This window comes from Capra hircus, chromosome 29 (assembly GCF_001704415.2).
Source record: "Capra hircus breed San Clemente chromosome 29, ASM170441v1, whole genome shotgun sequence".
NCBI lineage: Eukaryota > Metazoa > Chordata > Mammalia > Artiodactyla > Bovidae > Capra > Capra hircus.
The window spans coordinates 44,231,504-44,256,298 of NC_030836.1; the positions used below are offsets into that span (position 1 = coordinate 44,231,504).

The 24,795-nt window shown below is 60.5% G+C and overlaps 2 protein-coding genes across 3 annotated transcripts; one reads left to right on the forward strand and one right to left on the reverse strand.

The window, feature by feature from the left end:
• Window positions 92-11,676, forward strand: SIPA1 (signal-induced proliferation-associated 1). 2 transcript variants are annotated; one of them, XM_018042864.1, is made up of 16 exons: window positions 92-171; window positions 2,552-3,320; window positions 3,900-4,027; window positions 4,114-4,290; window positions 6,307-6,481; window positions 7,158-7,261; window positions 7,505-7,662; window positions 7,749-8,358; window positions 8,654-8,928; window positions 9,935-10,153; window positions 10,256-10,361; window positions 10,448-10,556; window positions 10,655-10,756; window positions 10,864-10,918; window positions 11,106-11,184; window positions 11,292-11,676. In XM_018042864.1, exons 2-16 carry the CDS (start codon window positions 2,648-2,650, stop codon window positions 11,436-11,438), a joined length of 3,117 nt encoding a protein of 1,038 aa, XP_017898353.1. In that variant the 5' UTR covers window positions 92-171; window positions 2,552-2,647; the 3' UTR covers window positions 11,439-11,676. The 2 variants fall into 2 exon arrangements, with proteins under 2 accessions (XP_017898353.1, XP_017898354.1); XM_018042865.1 differs by lacking the exon at window positions 92-171 and adding an exon at window positions 2,173-2,226.
• Window positions 14,682-23,630, reverse strand: RELA (RELA proto-oncogene, NF-kB subunit). Its single transcript, XM_018043384.1, has 11 exons — window positions 23,234-23,630; window positions 22,624-22,650; window positions 22,372-22,523; window positions 22,081-22,229; window positions 21,096-21,187; window positions 20,596-20,727; window positions 19,622-19,726; window positions 19,198-19,410; window positions 17,035-17,115; window positions 16,873-16,947; window positions 14,682-16,108 (listed from the first exon to the last, which is right to left on the reverse strand). The coding sequence occupies exons 1-11, from the start codon at window positions 23,238-23,240 to the stop codon at window positions 15,474-15,476; spliced, it is 1,668 nt and encodes a 555-aa protein (XP_017898873.1). The 5' UTR covers window positions 23,241-23,630; the 3' UTR covers window positions 14,682-15,473.

Genomic DNA, 24,795 nt, shown 5'->3' on the forward strand with positions numbered 1-24,795 from the left:
TGCGCTTCCCGCCGCGGAGGACTCCCGGGCCGGCCCCGCCTCTCCTCCCCGGCCCCGGCCCCGCCCCCGGCGTGGCCCCGCCCCCAGGCGGAGCCGGCCTCCTGAGCCGCCGCTAGAGAGCAGGCAGCGGGACCCCAGCGCCGGAGGAGGCGGCGGGCGGGAGCCCCAGAGGTACCGGCGGGAGCGGGGGAGCGGCGGCACTGTGTCGGGCGGGACAGGGGAGGAGGTGGCCTGCCGGTCAGCCAGGGTGGTGTGGGGGTGGTAGGGGGTCCTCGCCAAGTTCGCCGCCTGCACCCTCCCAACCTCCCACTGGGCTCTAGTCCCGAGTCAGCACGTCCAGTCCCCTGCCTCTGACTGGTGCCGCCCCCACCTCCTTTGCGTGGACAGCCCGGCCCAGCCTGTGGCGGGTAGTGAGTGGATGCGGCGGTTACCGGCTCCTCTCAAAGGAGCTGGCGACTGTCCGGCTGCCTGCTGGCTGTGTGCCGGGCACCCCCTGTTCTGGGGCTCCCCTTCTCCTAGGGCGGCCTCCGACCCAGCTTTTGCACACCGCCCCCCAGTCCCGCGCCTGGCCTGGGAGGAAACATCTGTCGCGCCCCCTGGCAGTAGAAATGGGGTCATGACCTCCAGATGTGCTGGGAAGCGTCCAGAGCCTCCTCCTGGGGCAGCCAGGCCTTCCGGATCTGTGGGAGCGGGCCGGCCCCCTCCTCGCCAGTGACACAGGCCACAAGGAATGTCCTGGCCTCAATGGACCCTGTGTGAAGCTGCTGGGTGGGGGGCAGAGCCCAAGAACACCCCTCAAGGCAGGGCCAGAGCCGAGCCGGCGCTGGGCCAGAGCAAGGAGCAGCCCCCAGCTGTGCACACACAGATACACAGAGCTCGACCTGCACGGAGCGGGGTCCTGCACAGACCCCTGCCTCGTGTCCCCTTCCACCCCATCACACACACTTCACACACACACACACCACAGCCCAGGCCCTGGAGCTTGGCCCATGGAGCCAGGGCCTGCATCTGCCACCATACGCTTAACACATGGCCAGCTTCGCTCACTTCCCTTTGCTTGCAATCTCCTGGCAGGGTTGGGAAGGGACAGGAAGGGTTAATTAACCCCATTTTTGGAGATGAGAGAACAGAGGCTCAGGGTCAGTGTCAAGAACTTTGTCCTAGGAGAAGCTAAGGGAGGAGGTACTCTGAGCTCTTGGAGGCCTGCCCTTGCTTGGTTCTGGAGCTCTAGCTGAGGGGTGCAGAGCGTGTGCCCCCACCCCCTCCCAGCACAGCCCCACACAGCCCTAGCTGACGCATGAAAACCCACCAGCAGGTGCATGCACCCGGAGGGGGTCACCCACAGCCCTGCCCCAGCCGCCCACTCCATCCTGGGTTCATCTGAGGGTGGCCGCCTCACGTTCTCACACCACCCTTTCTTTACACCTGCCCCTGGTCTCGACACGTTTCCGCACTTAGCAGGTCCCTGGGGCCTTCGGTGTCTCACTCGTACATCCTGTGAGACCTCAAGCCTTAGCCTAGCCCCACCTGCCCCACACCTACTCACACAGAGCTCGGAGTGGGGAAGTACAGCATCGCTTAGGCCCTGCAGACTGACAGGCCTAGCTGTCGGTCTGATCCGAGCTGATACAGAGTTGCTCTAGGCAAAAGCAGTCCCTTATGGGGACCTCGGTTGGATTGTCATGTGGGGTTCAGAATGCCCTGTCAGCCTCAATGTGGCCAGGTAGGCCGAAGTCCCCATGGGTCCCAGTTCCAGTCCTGGTCACCAGGACTTCCTCCCCTCCCCCCAGGCAGGGCCACAGAAGCCTGCAGGAGGGTGAGCCCAGACCTGTCCATCAGGTTGGGGTGACCGAGGTCCCATGACTGAGCTGGTGTGACCCCAGCACCTTCCTCAGGATGTGGGGCCGGGCAGGGGGCTGGGCCCAGAGCTGGGGCCACTTCCTGCACTGAAGGAAGTCCTCTTGCTGTCCCTCCTGACCTGCCACTGCCCCCTGGGAACCCCTGCGTCCTTGAGGTACCGAGGCGGTGAGGGCCAGGGCATTGAGACCCAGCCGCTGGGTGCTTAGTTCCTCTGGGATCCTGGAGGAAGTGGGAGGAGCGGGGAGGAAGGTCTCTGGGGACAGGACGTCCTCCCTTTGTCAAGTGGGCAGGACCCAGACACCAGTGGCCCCATGGGTTTCCCGTCCCAGCGGAGACAAATCATCTGTCTGGTTGGGCCAGCTCTTGGTGGGTACCCTCACCCTGGGCCCAGACCACAGCCAAGGTGTGTGAGTGGGAGCTGGGGAACCCTGGCGGCCCTAGGGCTGCCCGGGGCTCCCAGACCCTCAGGGCCAAGGTCGCCACAGCCCAGTCCCTGGCCCTGCCCTGCGCTGAGCTGGAGGAGGGGGCTGAAACCTCAGCCCCAGGCAGACGAGGAAGTGGCCAGGAAAGCGGAAGCGGCTTTGATGGTCGCGGAGGGGGCCGGAAGCCAACCCGTGTGGGGAGGACCAGGCTGGGGGCTGGGTTCCTGTTTTCTCCCCAGGCCCCTCTCAGCAGCCCACTCCTCCCTCAGGGCAGGAACCAGCCCGCCGGCTGGGCACCAACCACCCGCGCCCGCCAATGCGGCCCGGCATCCGGACAGCCAGGTCCCCAGGTCCGAGGCGCGCCCATGTGGGCCGGCGGCGGCGTGGGGAGCCCTCGGCGGGGCCCGGCCCCTGCACCCACCGATGACCTCTTCGCCCGCAAGCTGCGCCAGCCGGCCCGGCCCCCGCTGACGCCGCACACCTTCGAGCCCAGGCCGACCCGGGGCCCGCTTGTGCGCAGCGGCAGCGATGCAGGCGAGGCCCGGCCTCCGACGCCAGCCAGCCCTCGTGCCCGCGCCCACAGCCATGAGGACGCCAGCCGCCCTGCCGCGCCCCCGGCCCGCTTCTTCGACCCGCTGGCACTGCTGGGGCTGCCGGCGGAGGAGCCGGAGCCTGAGTTCCCGCCGGTGCCTGAGCCGCGCTGCTTCGCCCATTACGACGTGCAGAGCCTGCTCTTTGACTGGTCTCCGAGGCCCCGGGGACCGGGGGCGCAGGCGGAGGCCAGCTCTGGGACCCCGGCCACGGCTCAGGACCAGACTGCTAGCTCAGACCTGCTGCTCGAGGCGCCTGGCTTTGTGAGCGAGCTCGGGGGCGAAGGCGAGCTGGGCCTGGGGGGACCGGTGTCTCCACCTGTGCCCCCGTCACTGCCCAATGCGGCCGTCTCCATCCTGGAGGAGCCGCAGAACCGAACCTCTGCCTACAGCCTGGAGCACGCAGACCTGGGCGCCGGCTACTACCGCAAGTACTTCTACGGCAAAGGTGAGGGTCACCTGGAGCGCACTGTCCTCTCTGTCGAGTCCCTGGCTATGTAAAGCGTCGGGCTCTGTCTCTGGGTCAAGGCTGTCCAGCTATAACCACCTCCCTGCAGCCAAGCCAGGCCTCCCCTCACACCCAGACATGTTCCTCTGCCTCTGTCGGGTTCATTGTACTCCTCTGGGCTGGGGAGAGATTTCCTAGGGCCATTGCTGGGAGCTGAAATCTGAACCCCTGCACTTGGGCACCTTGTCATCATCAGTGTTCACATGGGAGAGCCCTGGATATTCTGGGAAAGAATATGGGCATGCTGGGCAAGGCCATGCAGGACCTAGGCTTTGGAGCAGGGAGGCATAGCCCCATGGGTCCGGGGCGAGATATACGGGCGAGGCTTAGGGCCCAAGTGTATAATAGGTGCAGACAGGAGTCAGGATTTGGCTTGGTAAAACGTGGGCGGGGCTGAGGAGGGGATGATCTGAGCTAGTGTGATGGGGACCTGGGAGGTGGACTTGGTTGTGGGTGTGGTTGAGCAAGGGTGGGACTGCTGAGGGGCGAGGCTGGTCATCTGCCTCCTGCTCCTGGCAGAACACCAGAACTTCTTCGGCCTGGACGAGGCGCTGGGCCCGGTGGCAGTGAGCCTGCGGCGGGAGGAGAAGGACAGCAGCGGAGGGGGTACTGTGCACAGCTACCGCATCATCGTGCGGACCACGCAGGTGGGCTAGGGTCATGGGAGCCAGGCCGCGGACTGCCTCCGGAGCCGCCTGCGTGTGTCCTGAGCGCCCCTACATCCCGTCCTTAGCTCCGGACCCTCCGAGGCACCATCTCAGAGGACGCGCTGCCACCAGGGCCCCCCCGAGGCCTGTCCCCGAGGAAGCTTCTAGAGCATGTGGCCCCGCGGCTGAGCCCCACCTGCCTACGCCTGGGCTCAGCTTCACCCAAGGTGCCTCGCACGCTGCTCACGCTGGACGAGCAAGTGGTGAGTGGGCAGGGCACACCCTCGTCCTAGAGCTCAACCTAGTCTGAATTGAGTCTGCCCAGCTCCCAGCCACCCAGCCTTGACCCTGATCTTGAGCTGGATGGGGACCCCAGAAGAGCTAGCTTTTCAAAAGGAGGGCATGAGAGGTCATCTGGAACCTTGCCTCTCAAGACCAGCAGCATCCACTTCACCTGCGGGCTTGTTAGAAAGGCAGGTTCTGGGTCCTAACCCACACCTACTGACTCAGGCCCTGCACGTGAAGAGATCCCGAGATGATTCCCATGTGCCTGTCAGCTGAGGAGCAACTGTCTGATCGCCACTCCCTCTTCTCGCAAGTCCCTCTCATTCTCTGTCAGTTTGCCCTGCAAGGCCCTGCTGGGCCTCCTGCTAGTTTGGGGCTCTTGCTCCTTCCACTGCGGGCCCACTCAAGCCAGCTGGAAGTTCTTCCCTACCCTGTGCCGAAAGTTACTACTCACTGGCCCTGACTTTCCTCTTTGGTCATTCAATCTGTCAGTCACTCAACAAACATTTCCTCATCCCTTGGTACCAAGCTCCAGACTGGATGCTGGAGACTTGTCTAGACCAGGTTCTGTTCTTGAGTAGCTCACAGCCAGGTGGGGGAGAGACCCACAGAGAATCATGGATAATGATGAGCAGGATAATAGTGAAAGGGGGATGCTGAGGGCTCTGTGGGGCACAAGGGTAGGGCTGATTGCCTTCCTTGGCCAGGAGGTTATTAGCATCATGGAGGAAATGCAAGAGCTCAAACCAGGAAGGGCAGGCATGTTCTGGGCAGAAGGAACAACCTGGGTGAAGCTTAGAGACTAAGAACTATTGCATCAGGGGCCTGTGGGCAGTTCAGTGTGGCTAGAGTGGGCCTAGGGGGGACAGGGTGGCAAAGGCTGGCCTTTGGTCGTGAGGGCGCTGTGGAGCCATGGAAGATCTGAGAGGTCAAGCAGCCCTCTGGCTGCAGTGTGGGGCCCAGACTGGAAGCCAGACTGAAGGCTGTTGCAGTTGTCCAAGCCAGGCCTGGTGGTGGCGATGGCAGAGGTGAAGAGGCGGTAGTCCAGGGACAGAGTGGCTGGTGGGGGTATTGTGAGATTCCCCTCCTTCTTGGCCCCTGAGAGAGGTATTTTTGTGGAGCCAGGGACCCTGGAGGATGGACGGGAGGGAAGAGTCACAGGGAGGAGGTGAGGTGCCAGGTGTTAGACGGACATCCGTGCAGCTGCAGCCGGGAAAGGGGCTGCGCTGGAGGCCGAGATGGGGGTGTCATCCGTGGAGACGGCTGCTTTGGCCACTGAGGGCAAAGACCAGGAGTGGAGAAGAGGCCTGGACATGAAGGGGGCGGTCCCTGGGGTCACAGGCCAAGTGAAGTTCCTGTTGTCCCAAGTGCCAACTAGGGTGAGAGTATGCCAGGGTGAGGCCATGCCTATGGTCGTTAAGAGGGGCTCAGGGTTTAAAAGTTGGGGTGGAAGTGTGGGACTCTAGAGGTTAGGAGGGATATAAGTGGGGACTGTGGGTGTAGACAGGCTTACTGTGAAAAAGGGAGGCTGGAGCTGGAGGGCCCTGGGCTCGTTGGCACGGTGGCAGGGCGCCCTGAGCTGTGCACAGTTAAGCCCAGATGCAAAGGAGCCAGAGGAGCTGGGAGCAGAGGGTGAGAGTGAGAGGTGGTACGGGGCTCCAGAGAGGGGAAGACAGGCTGGCCTTGGGCTAAGGAAGATGACTGTGTGGACGCTGATTGGGATTGAGCACCTTCTGTGCAGGGTCCTTTCCGTGAACCCCGTCCTCTGTGCTCCCATGAGAACCAGCCACCTCCCGGTTCCTTCCCACCTTGCCCTCCTCTGCCCTCCTGAGCGCCCGGAGCAGGAGAGACCAAACCCACTTGATAGGGTCGTGGCTTAGAGAGGGCAGAGGCAGTCCCACCCCCAGGCCAGTGTCCTGTCCATGCCCCAAGGCCCCCAGGGTGTTGCTGGGAGATGGAGGCCTGAGCCTTCCGCCTGTGCCCTCCTCCTGCAGCTGAGCTTCCAGCGTAAGGTGGGCATCCTGTACTGCCGGGCGGGCCAGGGCTCAGAGGAGGAGATGTACAACAACCAGGAGGCAGGACCCGCCTTCATGCAGTTCCTCACCCTACTGGGCGACGTGGTTCGGCTCAAAGGCTTTGAGAGCTACCGGGCCCAGCTGGACACCAAAAGTGAGGCCCAGGGGGTCAGGGTGGGGTGGGGTGGGTGGAGACCTACCCTGCTGAAGGGCAGACTGCCTTGGCAAGAACTAGCTGCCGGCTCACTTTTCTGTCCCATCTTGTCCTAGGGCTGGGGCTGGGGGTGGAGAGTTCTCCCGATAGGCCGAGGACATGCATCGGGGGTTGCGAAGGCTGGGAGGAGGGGCTGGGAAAGCCCTGGTGCCCTACTGCCGGAGCTGGGCCATGGGGGTTTGTGGGCACCACCTCCTCCCACCAAACACAGCCCCAGCCCAGCCCCAGCCTGTTGTGTTGGAAAGGTCCCAGGGTTCCTGGGAGGTGACCTGCTGCCTGCCCTCCTCTCTCAGCTGCTCCGCACACGCTGGCGCCTAGGCCAACATCTGTCCTCTCCTGGGACATCCGCCCCCGCTTCTCTTAGCAGATCGTTTCTCGTTTCTGTCTCCATTCTGTCTCAGCATCCCAACCCCAGGCTGGATCCTGTGGTGGGAGGGAGTTGGGGGGGCGGGGAAAAGGGAGCAGAGCTGGTGGCCTGGACCTTGGCTGGTGGTGGGAAGTTGTCCACCTGCTGGCTGGGGAGGACAGAGGCTCCAGCCTGTGCGCAGGGATGGCAGGTCCAAGTCACCCAGATTCCCCTTGCTTTCCTGCGGTGTCCCCAACTCCCCGGCCACAGCGGATTCCACGGGCACACACTCCCTCTACACCACGTACCAGGATCATGAGATCATGTTCCACGTATCCACGATGCTGCCGTACACCCCCAATAACCAGCAGCAGGTGTGACTGGGGCTCTGGGGAACCAGGGAGGGGTGCTGCGTGGGCGGGACCTTGGCCTGAGCTCTGCGGATCCCCAGCTTCTCCCTCCCAGCTAGTGTGACTCCCCAAAGACAGACACCCCAGGCCTGCACTGGGAGGCAGGTGGGGGGCAGTTGGGGGCCATGGGTGCCCAGGCACTGCCTGGCTTGAACGAGCAGGGACATGGGGAAGCCCTGCTCACATGCCTCTCTTCCTAACCCCCAGCTCCTGCGGAAGCGCCACATCGGCAACGACATTGTGACCATCGTGTTCCAGGAACCGGGCAGCAAGCCGTTCTGCCCCACCACCATCCGCTCCCACTTCCAGCACATATTCCTAGTGGTGCGGGCAGAGGCGCCCTGCACTCCGCACACCTCCTACAGGTGGGCACCCCGGGGTTCCAGTTCTGCCAAGGGTGCCTCTTCCTGGACCTTCCCTTTGCCCCTGACTACGGCCTCTCTCCCCATAGGGTGGCCGTGAGCCGCACCCAGGACACGCCAGCCTTCGGGCCAGCTCTGCCGCCTGGCGGAGGTCCCTTCGAGGCCAACGGCGACTTCCGGGCCCTCCTGCTGGCCAAGGCGCTCAATGGCGAGCAGGCGGCAGGCCACGCACGCCAGTTCCACGCCATGGCCACGCGCACACGCCAGCAGTACCTGCAGGACCTGGCCACCAACGAGGTGACCACCACGTCGCTGGACTCTGCGTCGCGCTTCGGCCTGCCTTCCCTGGGCGGGAGACGGCGGGCAGCCCCCCGGGGTCCAGGTGCTGAGCTGCAGGCGGCAGGCGCACTGGTGTGGGGCGTACGCGCGGCGCCCGGGACGCGGGGCGCGGCTGGAGCCGAGGCGGGCGGCCCCGACGGCGCCGAGGTGCCCTGTCTGCTAGGCATCTCGGCCGAGGCGCTGGTGCTGGTGGCGCCGCGCGACGGCCGGGTAGTCTTCAACTGCGCCTGTCGCGACGTGCTGGCCTGGACCTTCTCCGAGCAGCGGCTCGACCTGTACTACGGCCGCGGGGAGGCGATCACGCTGCGGTTCGACGGGCCCCCTGGCCAAGCCGTTGGCGAGGTCGTGGCGCGCCTGCAGGTGAGGTGCGGGATTAAGTTCGGGGCGCGGCGGGGAGGAGCCTGCTTTGGGACCCCTCGTGTCCGCCGGCTCTCCTGCGAAAGGGAGAGTCAGAGTGGCGGGGTCACACCCAGTCTGGGAGCCTGGCAGAGCTGGAACTGGGGGCCCTCAGGCCCTCTTCCACGGGGTGGTTACTAATGCCCTCCCCGGGGCGGGGGTGGGAAAGGGTCCGTGTGACCTGGGATGTCCTGGGGTTGGCGCTGGGGCCGCGTGTCCTCCGGCAGCGCCGCTCACGCCCCGCCCTACCCCGCCCCAGCTGGTGAGCCGCGGCTGCGAGACCCGTGAGCTGGCGCTGCCCCGCGACGGCCAAGGCCGCCTGGGCTTCGAGGTGGACGCCGCCGGCTTCATCACACACGTGGAGCGCTTCACGTTCGCGGAGACAACCGGGCTGCGGCCTGGGGCGCGCCTGCTGCGCGTGTGCGGCCAGACGCTGCCCAGCCTCGGCCCCGAGGCCGCTGCCCAGCTGCTGCGCTCGGCGCCCAAAGTCTGCGTCACTGTCCTGCCCCCCGACGACAGCGGCCGGCCCCGCAGGTCAGGGCGCCGGGACGCAGGGCGGTGGGAGGACCGGGCAGCTTGGCCACCGGGTCGCTTATGCTGTGTCCCACTGGCGACAGGAACCTTGCGTGGAGGCTTTTCCCTTAGAGAACCCCATGTCCCTCATTTAATCTCTCTGAACGGCACGTTCGTCATGGGTAGAAGGAAGCCAATTAAGCACTGTCTTCACTGCGGGGAAAGATCGAAGTGCAGCCCCCCCTAGCTTTCTCACAGACACCCTCACACACACCTGCTGCTTTAAAGCTGGGACATGCTGGCTTCTGTAAAGAGAGAGAGGGAAAATATTTCAGGTTTTCTGGGCTATCTGGTTCCTGCTGCAGGTGCTCAACTCCCTCACAGGTGCTCAAAAGCATCCACAGATGTCAAGTAAATGATGAGTGTGAGCTCTGACGTTTGAATTTTATATGACTTTCACATGCCATTGATACATTTTTTGTGTGTGTTTTTTCCCAACCAATTAAGATTGTAAAAACCTATCCTTAGTGTTCAGTACTCCAGAAACAGGCACATCTGCTAAAACAGAAAAAAGCCAAGAGGCTGGATTTGTGCCCAGGCAGTACTTTCTGGATCTCTACTCTGAGTGGTTTTCCCACGTTACTTAAACCCTCACAGCAAGCCAGGAGATCAGTAGTATCATCTCCATTTCGCGGCTGGAGAAGTTGACATACAGAGTGATTTGCTCAGGATACACGTGGGCAGCCCTGTAATTTGAACTGAGGTTCCATGGACAGAGGAGCCTGGTGGGCTACAGCCCATAGGGTCGCAAAGAGGCAGACGTGACTGAAGTGATTGAGCACACACACACACACACACACACACACACACACACGCCTGCGGGAACAATGGCCAGCAGCCAGGCAGACTTCTTTCACTGTTGTTAGGCAGCTGGGAGTGCTCTCCTCCTGGAAGCAAGCCTCCGGCACAGCTGGGAGTGGGGCTGGTGGTGCTGAACACCCCGCCTGACCCCCTCTTCCCCCCGCAGGAGCTTCTCGGAGCTGTATACACTGTCTCTGCAGGAGCCTAGCCGGCGGGGGGCTATGGAGCCGGTGCAGGATGAGGCCCCCGCTGAGGCCCTACTGCCCGACACGAAGCAGCTGCTGCAAGTCTGCCTGAATGACAGCGGTGGTCCTCCAGGGCCTGGGGACCTGGCGGAGGAGAGGACCGAGTTCCTGCACAGCCAGAACCCACCGTCACCCTGCAGGTACCCCCTCGACCTCCCCTCTCCTGCAGCCCAGGAGGCCTCTGCAAGCAGGGGCCACAGGCAGGCACAGCTCCCAGTGCTCAGCTGTCCTTGCCCTCGCAGCTCTGATGAGGCCCCAGTCCTGCCCAACACCACCCCGGACCTCCTCCTGGCCACCACTGCCAAGCCGGCAGCACCCAGTGTGGGTAGGGAGACACCCCCCGCTCAGGTGAGCAGAAGCAAGGCTCTGGAGCCCCACGAGCAGGGGTGGGCACAGTGTTCATCCCTCATCTATACCCACTTCCGACCCCCCAGGACGGGCGAGGCAGCCCCAGTGGCTTTGAGGACAAGGACGAACCGGCCCCAGAGCTGAGGGCCTCTTTTTTGCCACGAACCTTGTCTCTGAGGAACTCTATCAGCAAAAGTGAGTCTGGAGCAAGGGTGGGGGTGGGGGTCTAGGAGCAGAGTGGGAGGGAGCCTGGCCTGCGCTTCCCTGGCTGAGCCCACCCCTGCTGCCCACAGTCATGTCTGAGGCGGGCAGCGAGACCCTGGAAGACGAGTGGCAGTCCATCTCGGAGATTGCCTCCACTTGCAACACCATCCTGGAGTCGCTCTCCCGGGAGGGTGAGGCCACCAGGGTGCTCCAAGGGTAGGGGGTGGGCATCAGGGGCGCAGGAGCCAGAGTGGGGCTCTCTTGCTTTATGTGCCAAACGGTCCCTCTGTCCCCACAGGACAGCCCATCCCCGAGAGCAGAGACGCCAAGGGAACTCCAAAGTCTGATGCTGAGTAAGCCTCCCACCAACCTACCCCTCACTCTACGCCCAGTGTTTGTGCCCACGCATTAGAGGGAAGCTCTGTACACCTGAGTCAGAAGAGGGGGGTTGGGCCCCTCTCACACGGGTGGGTCTGGGTACCAGCCTGTGGTGCTGCCCCCAGCCCCGGTCCCCCTGAGTCCTGACTTCCATGTCCCCAGGCCAGAACCCGGGAGCCTGTCCGAGAAGGTCTCTCACCTGGAGTCCATGCTCAGAAAGCTGCAGGACGACCTGCAGAAGGTGACACGGTGGCCACAGGGCGCGGGGACTCACGGGGCTGCCCTGGGAGCGGGGCTGGGGGCCCAGCCACCCTGACTCCTGCCTCCCCCCAACCTCCACCCCCTCAGGAGAAGGCAGACAGGGCAGCCCTGGAGGAGGAGGTGCGGAACCTGCGGCACAACAACCGGCGGCTGCAGGCCGAGTCAGAGAGCGCGGCCACCCGCCTGCTCTTGGCCTCCAAGCAGCTGGGCTCCCCGGCCACCGACCTGGCCTGAGCCTTCAGGCAGGCCTCAGCCTGGCTGCCCACTTGCTGGAACTGCCCGGCTGCTCAGGGCCCCTGGGCCGCCCAAACTGGGCCCTCCTCAGGAATTCTCCCTGCGGGAGGCGCACGGCACTGCCCCACTCCCCGGCCCAAATGGTGGCACAGTTGCCCTCACCCTACCCGTTTGTAAATATTCTGTGGAGAAAGGGGCACTTCAGGGAATAAAGAAGCCACTGCTCTTTGTGTCTACACAAGTGTTCACGACATGACGGGGGAAGGGGTTTTGCTCCCATAGGCTCTGGCCAAACTCCCGGGACTGGTTAGGGAAGCCCTGGGGACATTGGTTCAGAGTTGGGCTACCACAAACTGGGGGGTTCTCTGAGGCTAGGCCATTCCTTGTCTTCTGTTCCACAAACATTTATTTGGTCTGTTGGGAAGCAAGTCACCACACTCTGTACCGATTTTGCTTAACTGTAGGAGCCAGGCCCTTGCCCTGGAACCAAACCCAAGGGGCTGAGATCAGAAGAAGAGAGTGGACCTGCTGGGCAGGGGAGGGAAGGTGCTGGCCATGCCCCCCTTTAAAGGCCCTGACCCCAGTACAGGAAGTCCTCTCCTCTCTGCAGACACTGAGACCCCAAGCCTGGCACTCCTCAGTCACCTGGCCAGATCTTGCAGGGCCCAGTTCCAGAGGTAGGAGCTTCTCTGCCTTACCTGCCTGGGAGATGTTTCCATGTCTCCGACTCACTTTTTTCCTCACCACGCTGAGCTCTTTCCCATGAGTGGCATCAGCAGGTCCAAACTTGGATTATGTCTAAACTCTTTGTTTTCGGGATCTGAGGCCCAGACAGGACACTGACTTGGCCAGCATCACATGCCTTGTCCAGTCCTGCTGAGACCCAAGCCACCGACTTAGGCTTTGGCAGTATGAGCCAAGCTCTGAGAAACCGGGTCAGGGGATCAGGAGGAGGTAATGTGAGTTGCAGAGGTTCACTGTCCTGTTCACGAGATAGAGAAGTCAAGGGTATCCTGGGCAGGACCAATTAGTTGGGGGCCTACTGGACTGGAATTGGCTTTTGCAGGGACAATGGCACCCCACTCCAGTACTCTTGCCTGGAAAATCCCATGGACGGAGGAGCCTGGTAGGCTGCAGTCCATGGGGTCACTAAGAGTCCTACATGACTGAGCGACTTCACTTTCACTTTTCACTTTCACGCATTGGAGAAGGAAATGGCAACCCACTCCAGTGTTCTTGCCTGGAGAATCCCAGAGACGGGGGAGCCTGGTGGGCTGCTGTCTCTGGGGTTGCACAGAGTCGGACACGACTGAAGCGACTTAGCAGCAGCAGCAGCAGGGGTCAAGGAGGCTGGAGCTGAATCAGAAAGGGCTGTGAATGGGAGCACTGGGGTTCCCAGCACTGGGTCCCAGGTCTCACCTGGTGGACTGTAGTGAGGAGCCCTCACAGGCAGGGTGGAAGGCTCTGGTTACTCTCTGGCTGTGAGTCTGCAGAAAACGGGTCTGGTGATGTGGTGGGTAGATGTCCAAAGGGAGGGTGATGAGATTTGGGTGTAAGAGCCCTACAGGGAAGGGATGGCCAGGGGGACGGCTGTAGTTGCAGCCCCAGTGGGCAAGGTGGTCGCTTAAACTAAGGGATGGCCGTGGGGGTGGGGATAATGGGGCACATCTGCCAGGACCAAGTGAGGAAGTGAACTCCAGTTGCTAGGGAGAAGGTGCAGAATCCACGGTGGTGGCCAGGTTTCTGACTGGAGCCCTGGAGGCTGGTAAGGCCATGACTGAGGGGAAAGGGCAGGCTGGGGATGGCTAGGGTCCCTTGGAACACCGAGATTTTGAAAGACCTGAGGGATGTCAGGGTGAGATGTCCAGAGGGCGGGCGCACAGGAGAGAGAAGTCAGAGCTGGAGACAAAGATTTGGGGCTAGTGAGCCATGGTCATGATGAGGTCACTCAAGGAGTGTGGGAAGGGCTTTCGGGGGAGAGCAGGAGGTCACTTCAGGACACTGGGGAAGCCGACAAGAGCGAGGCACAGCCTGAGGTGGAGGACCCGAACTCACTAATTCCCTCCGGGCCTCAGGTTGACGACACTGCGGGCAGTTTCGGCCATCAGTTTCCTCCGGCGAGGAGTCTTCCCACCCCGCCAGGTCCTTCCCGGCGCTCGCCCTGGCCCTGCCCACAGCGCAGCAGCTGCAAACCTCACCTCCGCACGCACTCCCGCCGGAGTCCTGACCCGGCCACGGCTCTTGGGTCCCGCCCCTCGGGCGTAAGTACCGCTCGGCCAGGCCCCAGGGTGGCCCACCTGCTTCAGACCCCGCCCCCCGAAAGAAACGCCGCAGCGCAGCGCGAGTCGCTAGATGCTCTCCGGCTCCCCAACATTCCGCCGCCAGCTGGCATCTTTTCTCGTAGACGCCATCGGAACCTGCACCCTGGGCCTCCTGTGTTCCCAGGGGACTCGCTAGATTTGCAGCAACGTCTCACTGATACCTGAGTGCCTTCACCCTCCCGCAACCCTGCGACGCCATCAGCCTCAGGATGGGCTTTTTCCCGAAGCGCACTGCCTGGCCGCCCCGTTGTAGAAAGCTATCTGTGCGCTTGCGCACTCGGGAAGGCAGGCCCTCGCTCTGTAGGGCCGGTGGCTGACTCTGCTTTACTGCGCGTGCGTCGGGGACAAAACGGAAGTATGTCTACCTCTAGCCCTTTTTGTTCAGGACTCCTGGACCGTGCGTGGTGTTGGAGGGGAGGCGGCTTCGGATTTAAGATTTCCTTGGTCCTCCCAGGGCAGGGTATTAAAGGACAGACCTTTACCTGGCACCTCCCTTCCCAACCACTTAAGAGATGAAACCCAAACCTCTTAGCCGAGCCTCTTCATCTTTTACAGACTGGCCCATCGAATCTTTCCAACATTGTCTCCTACCCCGCTCACCTATAAATGCTGGCTAGCCCCTCTGCTGATGTATAGACCTGAAGCTAAGCTAGCGTGGCCTTTGTGAAGCCCTTCCTGAAAATGCTCCATCCCCACGACTCCTGGGTCCAACCGGGCGCTCGCTAGTCTAGGACTTCCCCTCGCCCCCTGTAGCCGCCTGCTTTCATTCACTGGCTGGTAGCTAGGAGTGTCCACGGATGTCCGTGGACTGCAAGCTCCCCAGTGGCAATGTATTCCTCCAGCAAATGTGTGCCTCCAACTCTGTATCACCAACATCCAGCCTGAAATGACCAGCAAAGAGTGTGCTCAAAAAAGACAAATCTCTAGCCAGCATGGTAACAAATTTATTAGTTCAGAGTAGAAAAAGCAATAGTCTATAAATGCTTTGATTCTTCAGTAAAAACTGAGCCTCCTGACTGGAGAGCAGCCAGCCTGCTCTCCCCGACTCTGAACAGCTCGTCCTACCATTAAGGCACTTGAGAAAAGGAGGAACAGAGCAGTCTCAAAGAGAACCTCCCTGGATCTTGGAGAAGGCCAATACTGCCCCGCCAGTCCCCTTCAACCACAGCCCAGCAAGGGAAGAGCTGGCAGAGACCTCCGCGGGTGGGGAAAGCCAGGCCCTCAAAGGCAGGTAGTTAGGCACAAAAAATGCCGCACCAGAGAGGGGCGCATAACAGGGGCATTATTTTGCCTCAAGGTATAAATGAATCTATGATTTGAGGAAGACACTTGTAATAAGGCTTTGTGGCCTCCAAGGCCATAGCTCCAGCCTGCCCATCTCTCTAGGAGAGTACTACAAGCTGGAGGGTGGGGTTGGAGGACCCCAGAATTTTCTGTAGAGCCTGGAGCTGAACATCAGGATAAGGGATGGAAGAGTCTGAGTCTTCCCAGCTCTCCCCTTTCCAGAGAAGTTAATGCTTCTGCTTAAGCACCTCCAAAAAGAGAGAGAGATACTGCCAATAAAAGAATAAAATGCACCCCCCCCCAGGAAGACATCACCCAAAGAAGCTGGGGGCAACTGGAGCACACCCTCCCAGAATCCGTAAGTGCGTGCTTTGGGAGGGCTTCAATCCCTTGCTAACCCACTGCTCTGGGCAGGGCGGGTATCACCCCTTTAGGAGCTGATCTGACTCAGAAGGGCTGAGAAGTCCACGTCCGCGATGGAGGAGAAGTCTTCATCCCCCGAGAGGAGGCCATTGGTGAGCCCAGGGGGCCCCAGGGGAGTGGGAGCTGGGTCAGGGGGCCTCTGGGACCCTGTCACCAGGCGAGTTATAGCCTCAGGGTACTCCATCAGCATGGGCTCAGCTGTGTGGGGGCCCATGGATACACCCTGGTTCAGCAACTGCTGAAACTCAGAGTTGTCGACAGATGCCAGGTCTGTGAACACGGCAGGGTCAGTGTTGTTGCCAAGCAGAGCCCCCAGGTCTTCATCGGTATCAAACTGCAGCTGCAGCAGGGCCTCTGTCAGCGTCCCTTCCCCGGTCTGGTTGGTCTTGGGGGCAGGCGGGGTCACAGCCTGAGCCAGGCCTGGGGCTAGGGCCTGGGCCAGGGTTGATGCCATGCCTGGGGCTGGAGCTGGGGCTGGGGCTGGGACCGGGGCCAGGACTGGGGTCTGGGTCAGGACCGGGGTGGGGGCTGGTGCCAAGGCCGAGGTTTGGCTTGGGATCTGCCCAGAAGGAAAGACCATGGGGGAAAACTCCTCAAAGTTGATGGTGCTGAGAGATGGCGTAAAGGAATAGGGCTGGGGAGCTGGAGAAGAGAAACAGAGAGGCAGGGGTCAGAGAAAGCCTCGGAGGCGCACCTCCCCGCCCCAGCTTCTGCACCCCAGCCGCTGCCTCGAGTGCTGAGGCTCACCCCTTCCCTGTGGCATCACCGCTGGCACCCTACTCCCTCCTCTTCCCCAATCTGGCCTCCCCTGTAGGGCCCAGTTCCAGGCTCCCCTCCGTGGAGCCCTGCCTGTCTACCCCGGCCCACAAAGCTCTCACAGCCTTTAGAGGAAAGGATGCTTTCAGAGCGGGCACAACCTTGTGCCCGAGCAGCCGGCAGGGAGCAGCGCCTCTTCCTCCTTCTCTGAGACACACAGCAGCACATACGTTGCAGGCTACTGTTTTGCTACTTCAGAGGTGACTGTTTGGTTGCCCCACTTCAATGGAGACCTGAGAGCAGAGACTGCATTTTTGAAACTTCTGCATCTCAAGGCATCCAATGTGGGTTTAACCGACACCACATGGGTTCTCATCCCCAGGGGGGTGCTGGTTCCTGGGACACACTTCCAAAGCCTCTGATTCCCCATGTCTGTAAGGGGCCCGGGAATTGGCATCTTCACTGCTTCCCAGCTGGCTCTGATTTTAGGCCACGAAGGCTCAGGCCCTGAGAAACAGGAGCCCAACAGCGAGCAGGTTTCAGACACCTGCTGGTGAGACTGCTCGACTCTCTCCAAGAGGTTTGGAAACCATGGATCGAACAGATTTGAGCCTACAGTTCCAGTGTGACGACCTTAAGGAAATCCTCACCTGGCTTGGGGATGGAGGCTGAGCCGCGGTTAGGCACAGCGATGCGCCGGGTTGGAGGCCGGGGGTCGGTGGGTCCTGTGGGGTGAAGGCTGGGTCAGTTCTTGGTGTCTAGGGTCCCCTCCCTGCCCACTGCTCTCTGATTCTCCCGCCGCCCCCTCTTACCATTGAAAGGGCTCTTTTTCATGATGCTCTTAAAGGTCTCGTATGTCCTTTTGCGCTTCTCCTCAATCCGGTGACGATCATCTGGGAAAGTAACGGAGGGAAGTGGGTCCTGCTTGTACCAGTGGACCCCCAAAGTTCCCAAAGGACTCTCAGGAGGTACGCGAGAAGACAAACTTTTTTCTAAGAACCTTTCTCTAAACCTCACCCAGTGAGAACAGCTGCACGACTCTGACACTCCACGAATATAAGAATGCTGTGACTTTTTGAGACCTCCATTAGCTGAATGTGGCCTCCAAAGGCCACACGGGTGACCCCAAGTCAGGAGCCAGGAGCCGTTGCAGGGTCCCACCTCAGGCTTCTCTCACCTGCACCGCTGACGTCCCTGCTCCCGTCCAGCCCTGACCAGGCCTGGTGCTGCGCGCTCTGCTTTCTGGGGCAGCCCGAGCATGACAGGCTGGCTTAAGACTTAAACCTTCTCTCTGATCGTTTCTGAGTTTAGTCTGGAGCTTTCTGAACTCTCTAACTACTGCAGCACTTGGAGAAGCCCAAAGCACTTGACGTCAAGAGCCCAAAGCCAACCTCACCGTCTCACTTCAAACACCTGATCCTGGTTCCCTCCCCTTCGGTGTTCCCGCCCTACCTCTTTTGCCCTGTTCCCAAACCTTGGACACATCCTCAGCAGCTTCCTCTTTCTCACTCCCCACCATTCACCCTCTAGACACATGTTCACCAAGCATTTGCGTGCCAGGCTCCATTAGAGCCACTGGAGGTATGGCCCTGAGTAAGCAGACAAGGTTCCTGTTCCCCAAAGCTGTGGCATCCAAGGGACAGAGGGGCACTGACACAAGTGATCGGAGCTGAGGAGACCAGGACGAGTAACAGCGCCAGAGGTAAGGTCTAGGGGTCCAGGGAAGCACCGGTGTGAGCCCACCGTGTGAAGATCTGGGGGCCAAGCGTTTCGAGCAGAGGCAACAGCTAGAGCACAGGTCGCCAGGAGGACACAAAGGGCCCGTGGGCTCAGGGTCTTGGAGGAGGCCTGCAGTGGGTGAGACGGTCTCGTGCGTTCTGTCTGTGAGGTTCACACAGCACCTTCTCTCCCGGAACGACCGGAACATCTTCCGAAACCTCCCCACCCCGTGTCCCCCCTCTCAGATGCTCTGCACGCTGCTTCCAGACCTGCTCACATCACTTCTCTGTTCAGAAACCTTTGGTGGCTCCCGAGGCCTTAGGATGTGACCCCAGATGAACGCAAGTCCAGCCTTCAAGGCCCTTCTGCTGGAGCCTGCTCACTACCCGACGACGTGAACTCCTGCCACAAAGCTGTCCCCAAATGTGCTGTGCCCGTTCCCTGCCCTTCTGCTCCACCCGCCTAGAGAATGTGCTTCTGGGTCTTTCTCCAACCTAAATGCTACCTCCTCCACGTAGCCGGTTCCAGTTCCCACAGTATTCTGCACACACCTCGCTGCTTCACGCGTCATTCTGTGACACAGGCTGCTGTTTTGCATGTGTGCCTTCCTCATGTGACCGAGCTCCCAAAGGGCAGGGAACGTGTCTTATCCATCTTTGGATTGACGATACCTGGCGCAGAGCCTGGTGCCAAGTGGACACTCAGTCCTCATCTGGTGGGATGAACTGATGGCCGTTTCAGGCCTTGTTTTCCAGACTGTTAAACAGGTCCCAGGGCAGGACACACTTTCAGGCTGGATGACAGGCTTCAGATAAAGGATCACTTTGGCTGTTCCTATTTGAGCAGATGCCCGAAAGCCCTGACCACAGCATGGCTGTGTGGTGGTGATAAGTATAGATACACTGTGGCAACAGGTCCCAGAAGCCAGATGGCCTGGGTTCAAATGAGGTCTGGGTCTATAACTCACTAGCTATGTGACCTCAGGCAAATTAGATGCTATCTCCCACCTCAAAAGGTTCATGAGAGAATAAAATCAGGTAATTCACTGATATGCCTGGAATAGGGCCACACATGTCACAAGAGCTCAGTAAGTCTTGGGCATCACTATTAAATGAGATGAGAAGAAGAATCTGATTACTATGGAAATCTGCCCAATCCCAGCTTCTGACCTTCACCTACAGCTGTGGCATCCAGCCCGGCCTCACTCCCACCGGCTAGAGCCCACAGCCCTGCTGCTGCCCTGCCCAGCTGGGTACCTGTGTCTGGCAAGTACTGGAACTCCATGGGCTCGCTGAGCTCCCGATCGGAAGGCCGCCGCAGCTGCATGGAGACACGCACAGGGGCCTGCAGGCTGGGGTCCGCATAGGGCGGCGTCCGGAACACGATGGCCACTTGCCGGTGCACGTCAGCTTGTGAAAAAGAGCCTCGGGCCTCCCAGCCTGGTCCCGTGAAATACACCTCGATGTCCTCTGCAGGAGACAGGGCGGCCGCGTGGGTGCTCAGCTCCCCCAGCCCGCCGCCCCCTGCAATTGCCGATATTTGTCTCTAGAGATGCATGGCCCTGCTGTCCCCAAAGAGTTGGGGACAGTGCTCAAACCAGCTCCTTAACACTTAGTGTGTCTGCTCAGCCTTGCCCCTCGCCTCCTGCTCCTGGGTCCAGCCCTCCTTCTGGCTGTGTACCTTTCTGCACCTTGTCACACAGCAGGAAGATCTCGTCCCCGCCGAGGCAGCTCCCAGAGTTCCGATTTACCCGGCAGATCTTAAGCTCAGCGGTGTTGGGGGCGCCTGAAGGTGTGGGAATAAGGAAGGAAGCCCTGAACTACCGGCGGTCTCCCGGGCTGACCTGCAGGAAAAGGCGGCTCCTGCCCAGCCCAGGGTCAAGGTTGTCTAGAGTTTGCTGACTACACCTCTGCAGCCAAGATTCAACCATTCCCATTGGCTCCTCACACCAACCAATTCAGCAACTCTTTACCGGCACCTCTCCATGCCCAGCTCTGCTCTAGGCCTGAAGAACATAACCACGCACAAAAGGTAAACATCTCTGCCATCATGAAGCATACAGTCCTACGAGAACCAAAGCGATCACAACTGCTGTTTCTCCACCTGACCCAGGCAGTATTCAAGACCCATTCATACACGCTCTGGCAATGAATCCTTCCCTCCTGAGCCCCCCACCCCTACACACACTGGTTCATCCTGGTTTTCTGGCCTTGGGGCTCCAAAGCCTTTTTATTTTCACGTATCCTACTGGCTACTTTTAAACTGCAGTTGACCAATGTCAGCCCAATCCATCTGTAAACTTCCTGTGAGCTTTCCTCATTGAATTCTTAGTTTCTAACATTATCTCATTCCTGGAAGTTCATTTCCTGGAGTCCTCAGTACAGTTCTGGGCACACCACCCTCTCGTCATGGGCTGGAAATGCCTATCTCCCATCTGACTCCCTGCCAGCCTGGACGCTGCACCTCATGGGCAGCTCTGCATCTCCTCTGCCTCGTCTTTTTGGTCAGCACAGTGCTGGGCACAGAGGGGATGACTGATACGTTGGGTGACTGGACGAAGTCAGAGCGACTCTTGCAGGTCACCCCTCCCCACCTCTCCTTTCCTCCTCACAGGCCCACCCCTCTCCCCTTCATGCAGCTCCCTGACCACTCACGGTTGTCAAAGATGGGATGAGAGAGGACAGGCGCCAGGCGGAGGGGCCTGCCTGCCGGGTCCCGCACTGTCACCTGGAAGCAGAGCCGCACGGCATTCAGGTCGTAGTCCCCGCGCTGCTCTTCTATGGGAACTGTCAGAAAAACCAATGGTCAGGAGAGCCTGGGCCGGGGATGGGGCTGGGGCGGAGCGGGGTGTGCGGGTAGCTCTGGGCTGGGAGGGCTGTTGGAAGGTGTGTGAAATAGCAGGAGTCCTAGAGGAGGGTGGTGGGAATGTTCTAGACCCATCACTGACTCCACCTGTGACCCTGAATGTCCTGTCCCCTACGCCCCCGCTCTCAGTCTGTTTCTCCAATGGTAAAATGTACTGAACGGGTGTATGTAATGAACGGGAACCGCATCTTGGCCGGTGAGGGACACGTGAGGGGAAGGTGGCCTCAGAAGGGTACAGCAGCTGGAGGTGCTCCAGGCAGGCCCAAGCCTCCACCGTGGCCGCCCTCACCTTGGAAGGGGTTGTTGTTGGTCTGGATGCGCTGGCTGATGGCCTGCTCCAAGTCCCGCTTCTTTACACACTGGATCCCCAGGTTCTGAAAGCTGAGGCCCCCCCAGGCATAAGCTCCACTGTCTCCAGCAGAGCCTGGGCCCTCCTGCCTTACCCACTCTGCCCCTTATCCCCTCCCCCACTCACCAGGTAATCATTCTATTCTTAACCCCCTTAAATGCCACCCCACCCAACTGTGCCACACTGAAAGCCACTCCTTACTTTGGCTGACAGGGCCCTGTGCCCTGCCGCCTGGCCCCAGCCACAGTCCCTGCCAGCTCCCTACCCTCTGCCCCAGGGCTTTCTTTTACCCTCTCCAAAGACATGACACTCATTCGTATTTCAAAGCCTTTTGCACCTGTTCATTCTGCTGGGCATGTTCCTTCCGTGCTTCTCTACTTTCTCACATTTAGGTCTTACTTTCGAGAAGCCTTTCTGACCTCCCAGCCCAAAGGAGTGGGACCAGCTCCTTCACTCCCTGCCACCTCAGGCTATTCTTCCAACCCATTACTGCTTCATTTTCATCACTGAAATGGTGACTTTCTAACAGTATCTTGTTCAGTTATTTGTACATTTATTTATGGTCTGCCTCTGTCAACCAGTACATAAGCTTCAGGGGAGACCGTTGGTTCAATGGCTTTCATTCTGACTACAAGAGATGTGACACTCCAGCCCCAGGGGCTAGGGGTTCAGGGGTGATTAGGGACCCACACCTTTGCCATAGAGCTCACAGGGCGCTCCTCCTATCCACTGGAGAGAGAAGACACACAGACAATTTCAAAACAAAAGAATCAGCTTGCAAAGCTGGAGAGGGAGCAAGCAGTGAGGAATTCTGCCCTCTGTCCAGAAACGATTAACATTGAAACAGCAATATAACTTGCCTGCTTTTCCGATTCCCATCTCATCACCACCTTCTTCCACCCCCTGCCACCCCTAAGGAGCTCACCTGTGGATGCAGCGGTCCGGGCAGAGCTCAGCCTCATAGAAGCCATCCCGGCAGTCTTTCCCCACTAGCTCGTGAGGGTGAGGCCGGTGAGGAGGGTCCTTGGTGACCAGCGAGATGCGGACTGTCCCTGGCCCTGTGTAGCCATTGATCTGTCCAAAGTACAGAGAGCACCCTAGAGGGCTGGAATTCCAGACCCAACTCCCAGACACAGATTTCGGGATGGGGGGTGGGGGCTGAAAGCAAGTCCCAGCCCTATTGACTCTGGGTCCCCCGCCCTGGGGCTCTGCTGACCTTGATAGTGGGGTGGGTCTTGGTGGTGTCTGTGCTCCTCTCGCCAGGGATGCTGCCGGCTGAGCGGCCCTCGCACTTGTAGCGGAAGCGCATGCCCCGCTGTTTGGGCTGCTCAATGATCTCCACATAGGGGCCAGAGGCCTGCACAGGCTCTGCAGGGGACACGCGGGCCAGGCCCATCAGCCGCTGACCCCATCGCCCCTGACCCTGGGGAGCTCCTCCCGACCCACTGAGAAAGGATGGGCCACTTACCTTCGGAGAAGATGATGGGGAAGAAGTCTGAAAGGAGAGGGAGACAAGGGTCAGCAGGAGCCCACATCCTGTCCTCATCAGGGAAGGCCTGCTTCCCGGAGGTGAGGAGAGGGAGCCAGGCTCCTTCTCGGGGACACTCAGTCAGGGCCTGCTACCTGGAACCTTCAGGGAAACTTGGGGCGTGCGTAAGGGAGCCAGAAGCACCCTTTTCCTGAGGGAAACCAGAGATGGCCGCCTCCCTCCACCAGGGGAAACTGAGTCACAGCCTTTTCTGTTTTAAGTTACACTAAGGGAGGGCACTCCCCCATCCCGAGAGGAAACTGAGTCAGATACATTCTCCCCTAACAAGGAAACTAAGGTGGAACTGCCCAAGCCCCACTCCCGGGTCCCGGGGGGAAACTGAGTTAACGCTCCCCCCCAACACCCCACACCCAGGGGGAAACTGAGTCAGAACCCTCGATGCCCGCCCCGCCCCGCGCCACCATCCGGCCGGCCGCTCCCTGCGCAGCGCCCATCGGCGAAGGAAGGGTCGGAAGGCGGTGAGGGGCCTCCCGCCGCGGTCCCCGCGGCCCCAGCGCCGCCACCCCGCGGGGTCAGGGGGCGCCCTCACCGTCCATGGCCGGGGTCCCGGGGGCGGGGCCGGGGTCGCAGCTGGGCCCGCGGCGCGCGCTACTGTCGAGCCATTCGCCAGAGGCGGAAATGCGCCGCGCGCGCCCGCCGTCGCGTCACTGCCGGGAATCCGACCGCGCCTGCGCGATGCGTCTCCGTCGCCCTCGTCGCCGCTGCGGGTGCCGCCGCCACCGGGAGAGGTTCAGGGGCGAACGCGCGCCGCGCGGAGGATGGGCAGGCCGCGTGCAGGGTGGATAGGCTGCTTGTGCCGGCGACCTGGAGCTAGTGCGCGCCGCGCGGGGCACCGACAGGCAGCTCGCCTGGAGGCCGCTCCCGGGGCTGGCGGGGCAGCTCGGCTCGCTCCCGAGTCTGGGCCCCGCCTGGAGGGCGGGGCCTGCGATTACTCACGATGTTTTTAGGGGATTTCGGGGGCCACCTCCCGCCGATCGGAGGAGTTTGGTGATGTCACCCCGAGCCGGTCTGGAGCCAAGCTAGGGCTGCCAGGCTTCGACCGCCCGCCCCGCGCAGGGAAAGGCTCCGGCCTGCTTCGCCCGCAAAGGCCAGGTGGCTCAACTCTTCACGGTTTCCTAGTCAATAAGAGTGCTTCTTAATGGTTATTGCAGCATAAGCACTTTTTAATTTCCTGTCCACCCCAGTCTGGATGCAACGAGGAAAAAGAGAAGTGGCCTGGACCTCTCCACCTGGCACTACTCGGACCGTGGCCTTCGCGGAGCCTGCTGCACGTTAGCGTGATCAGAGGCTCCGCGCCGCGTCCGCTCGCGCAGTACCCGCAGGCTCGTCGGTTTAAGATCTTCCACACTGCCGACCCTCGGGGCCAGTGGGTGGAGAGGGTTAGTCACCCGGGGGTAAATCTCTGGAGCTTGTCTCTGCAACCTGACACCTCTGTTCCGTTTGAACTCCCTTACCCGCCCCTCCTCCCCACGCCTGCCTCCCATGGCTTCCTGCTGGGGTCCAAGAGTTTCCCAAGGAATTTCCACTAATTAATCGTCCTGTGACTCCTCGCCGAGGGTATCATCCCCCAAGGTTTAACCCCGTACAAGCAAGTACGAACGGGTTGGGGGTCGGGCTGGAGCACACACCGCCCCCGAGAGGATTTTTCATCCCACAGTGAGGATGCTCCAAGGCTGGCGGAAGTCTTCCCCAGATGCAGGAAGGGTTTTTATTTTCTCTAAGTTCGTTCTAAATTAGGGAATCGTGTGGGAATTGGAAAAGATTGGAAATTCTGACTTGCTTTCCCAGGCTCAAAAAAAACAGGAAGAGAAAAGTGAAAACAGTTACCACCCCTCCCACTCATTTCGGTTTCTCCTGTGGCTGCCCCGGATTAGAAATGGCACCTTACTTTTTCTGAGGAGGCAGTCTTTAGGAAGACAGAGTGGATTAATTATAATCTTTGATTAACGACACACAATCATCATTGATGCTAGCATGGTCCTCCTTTTAAAATTTAGATATGTATACCTTTCAGATTAATACGAGTTCCAGTGCACCCACTGCAAAACTCAAGAGGCTGGATGGAAAAGCCATCAGAACTTATATCTAGCC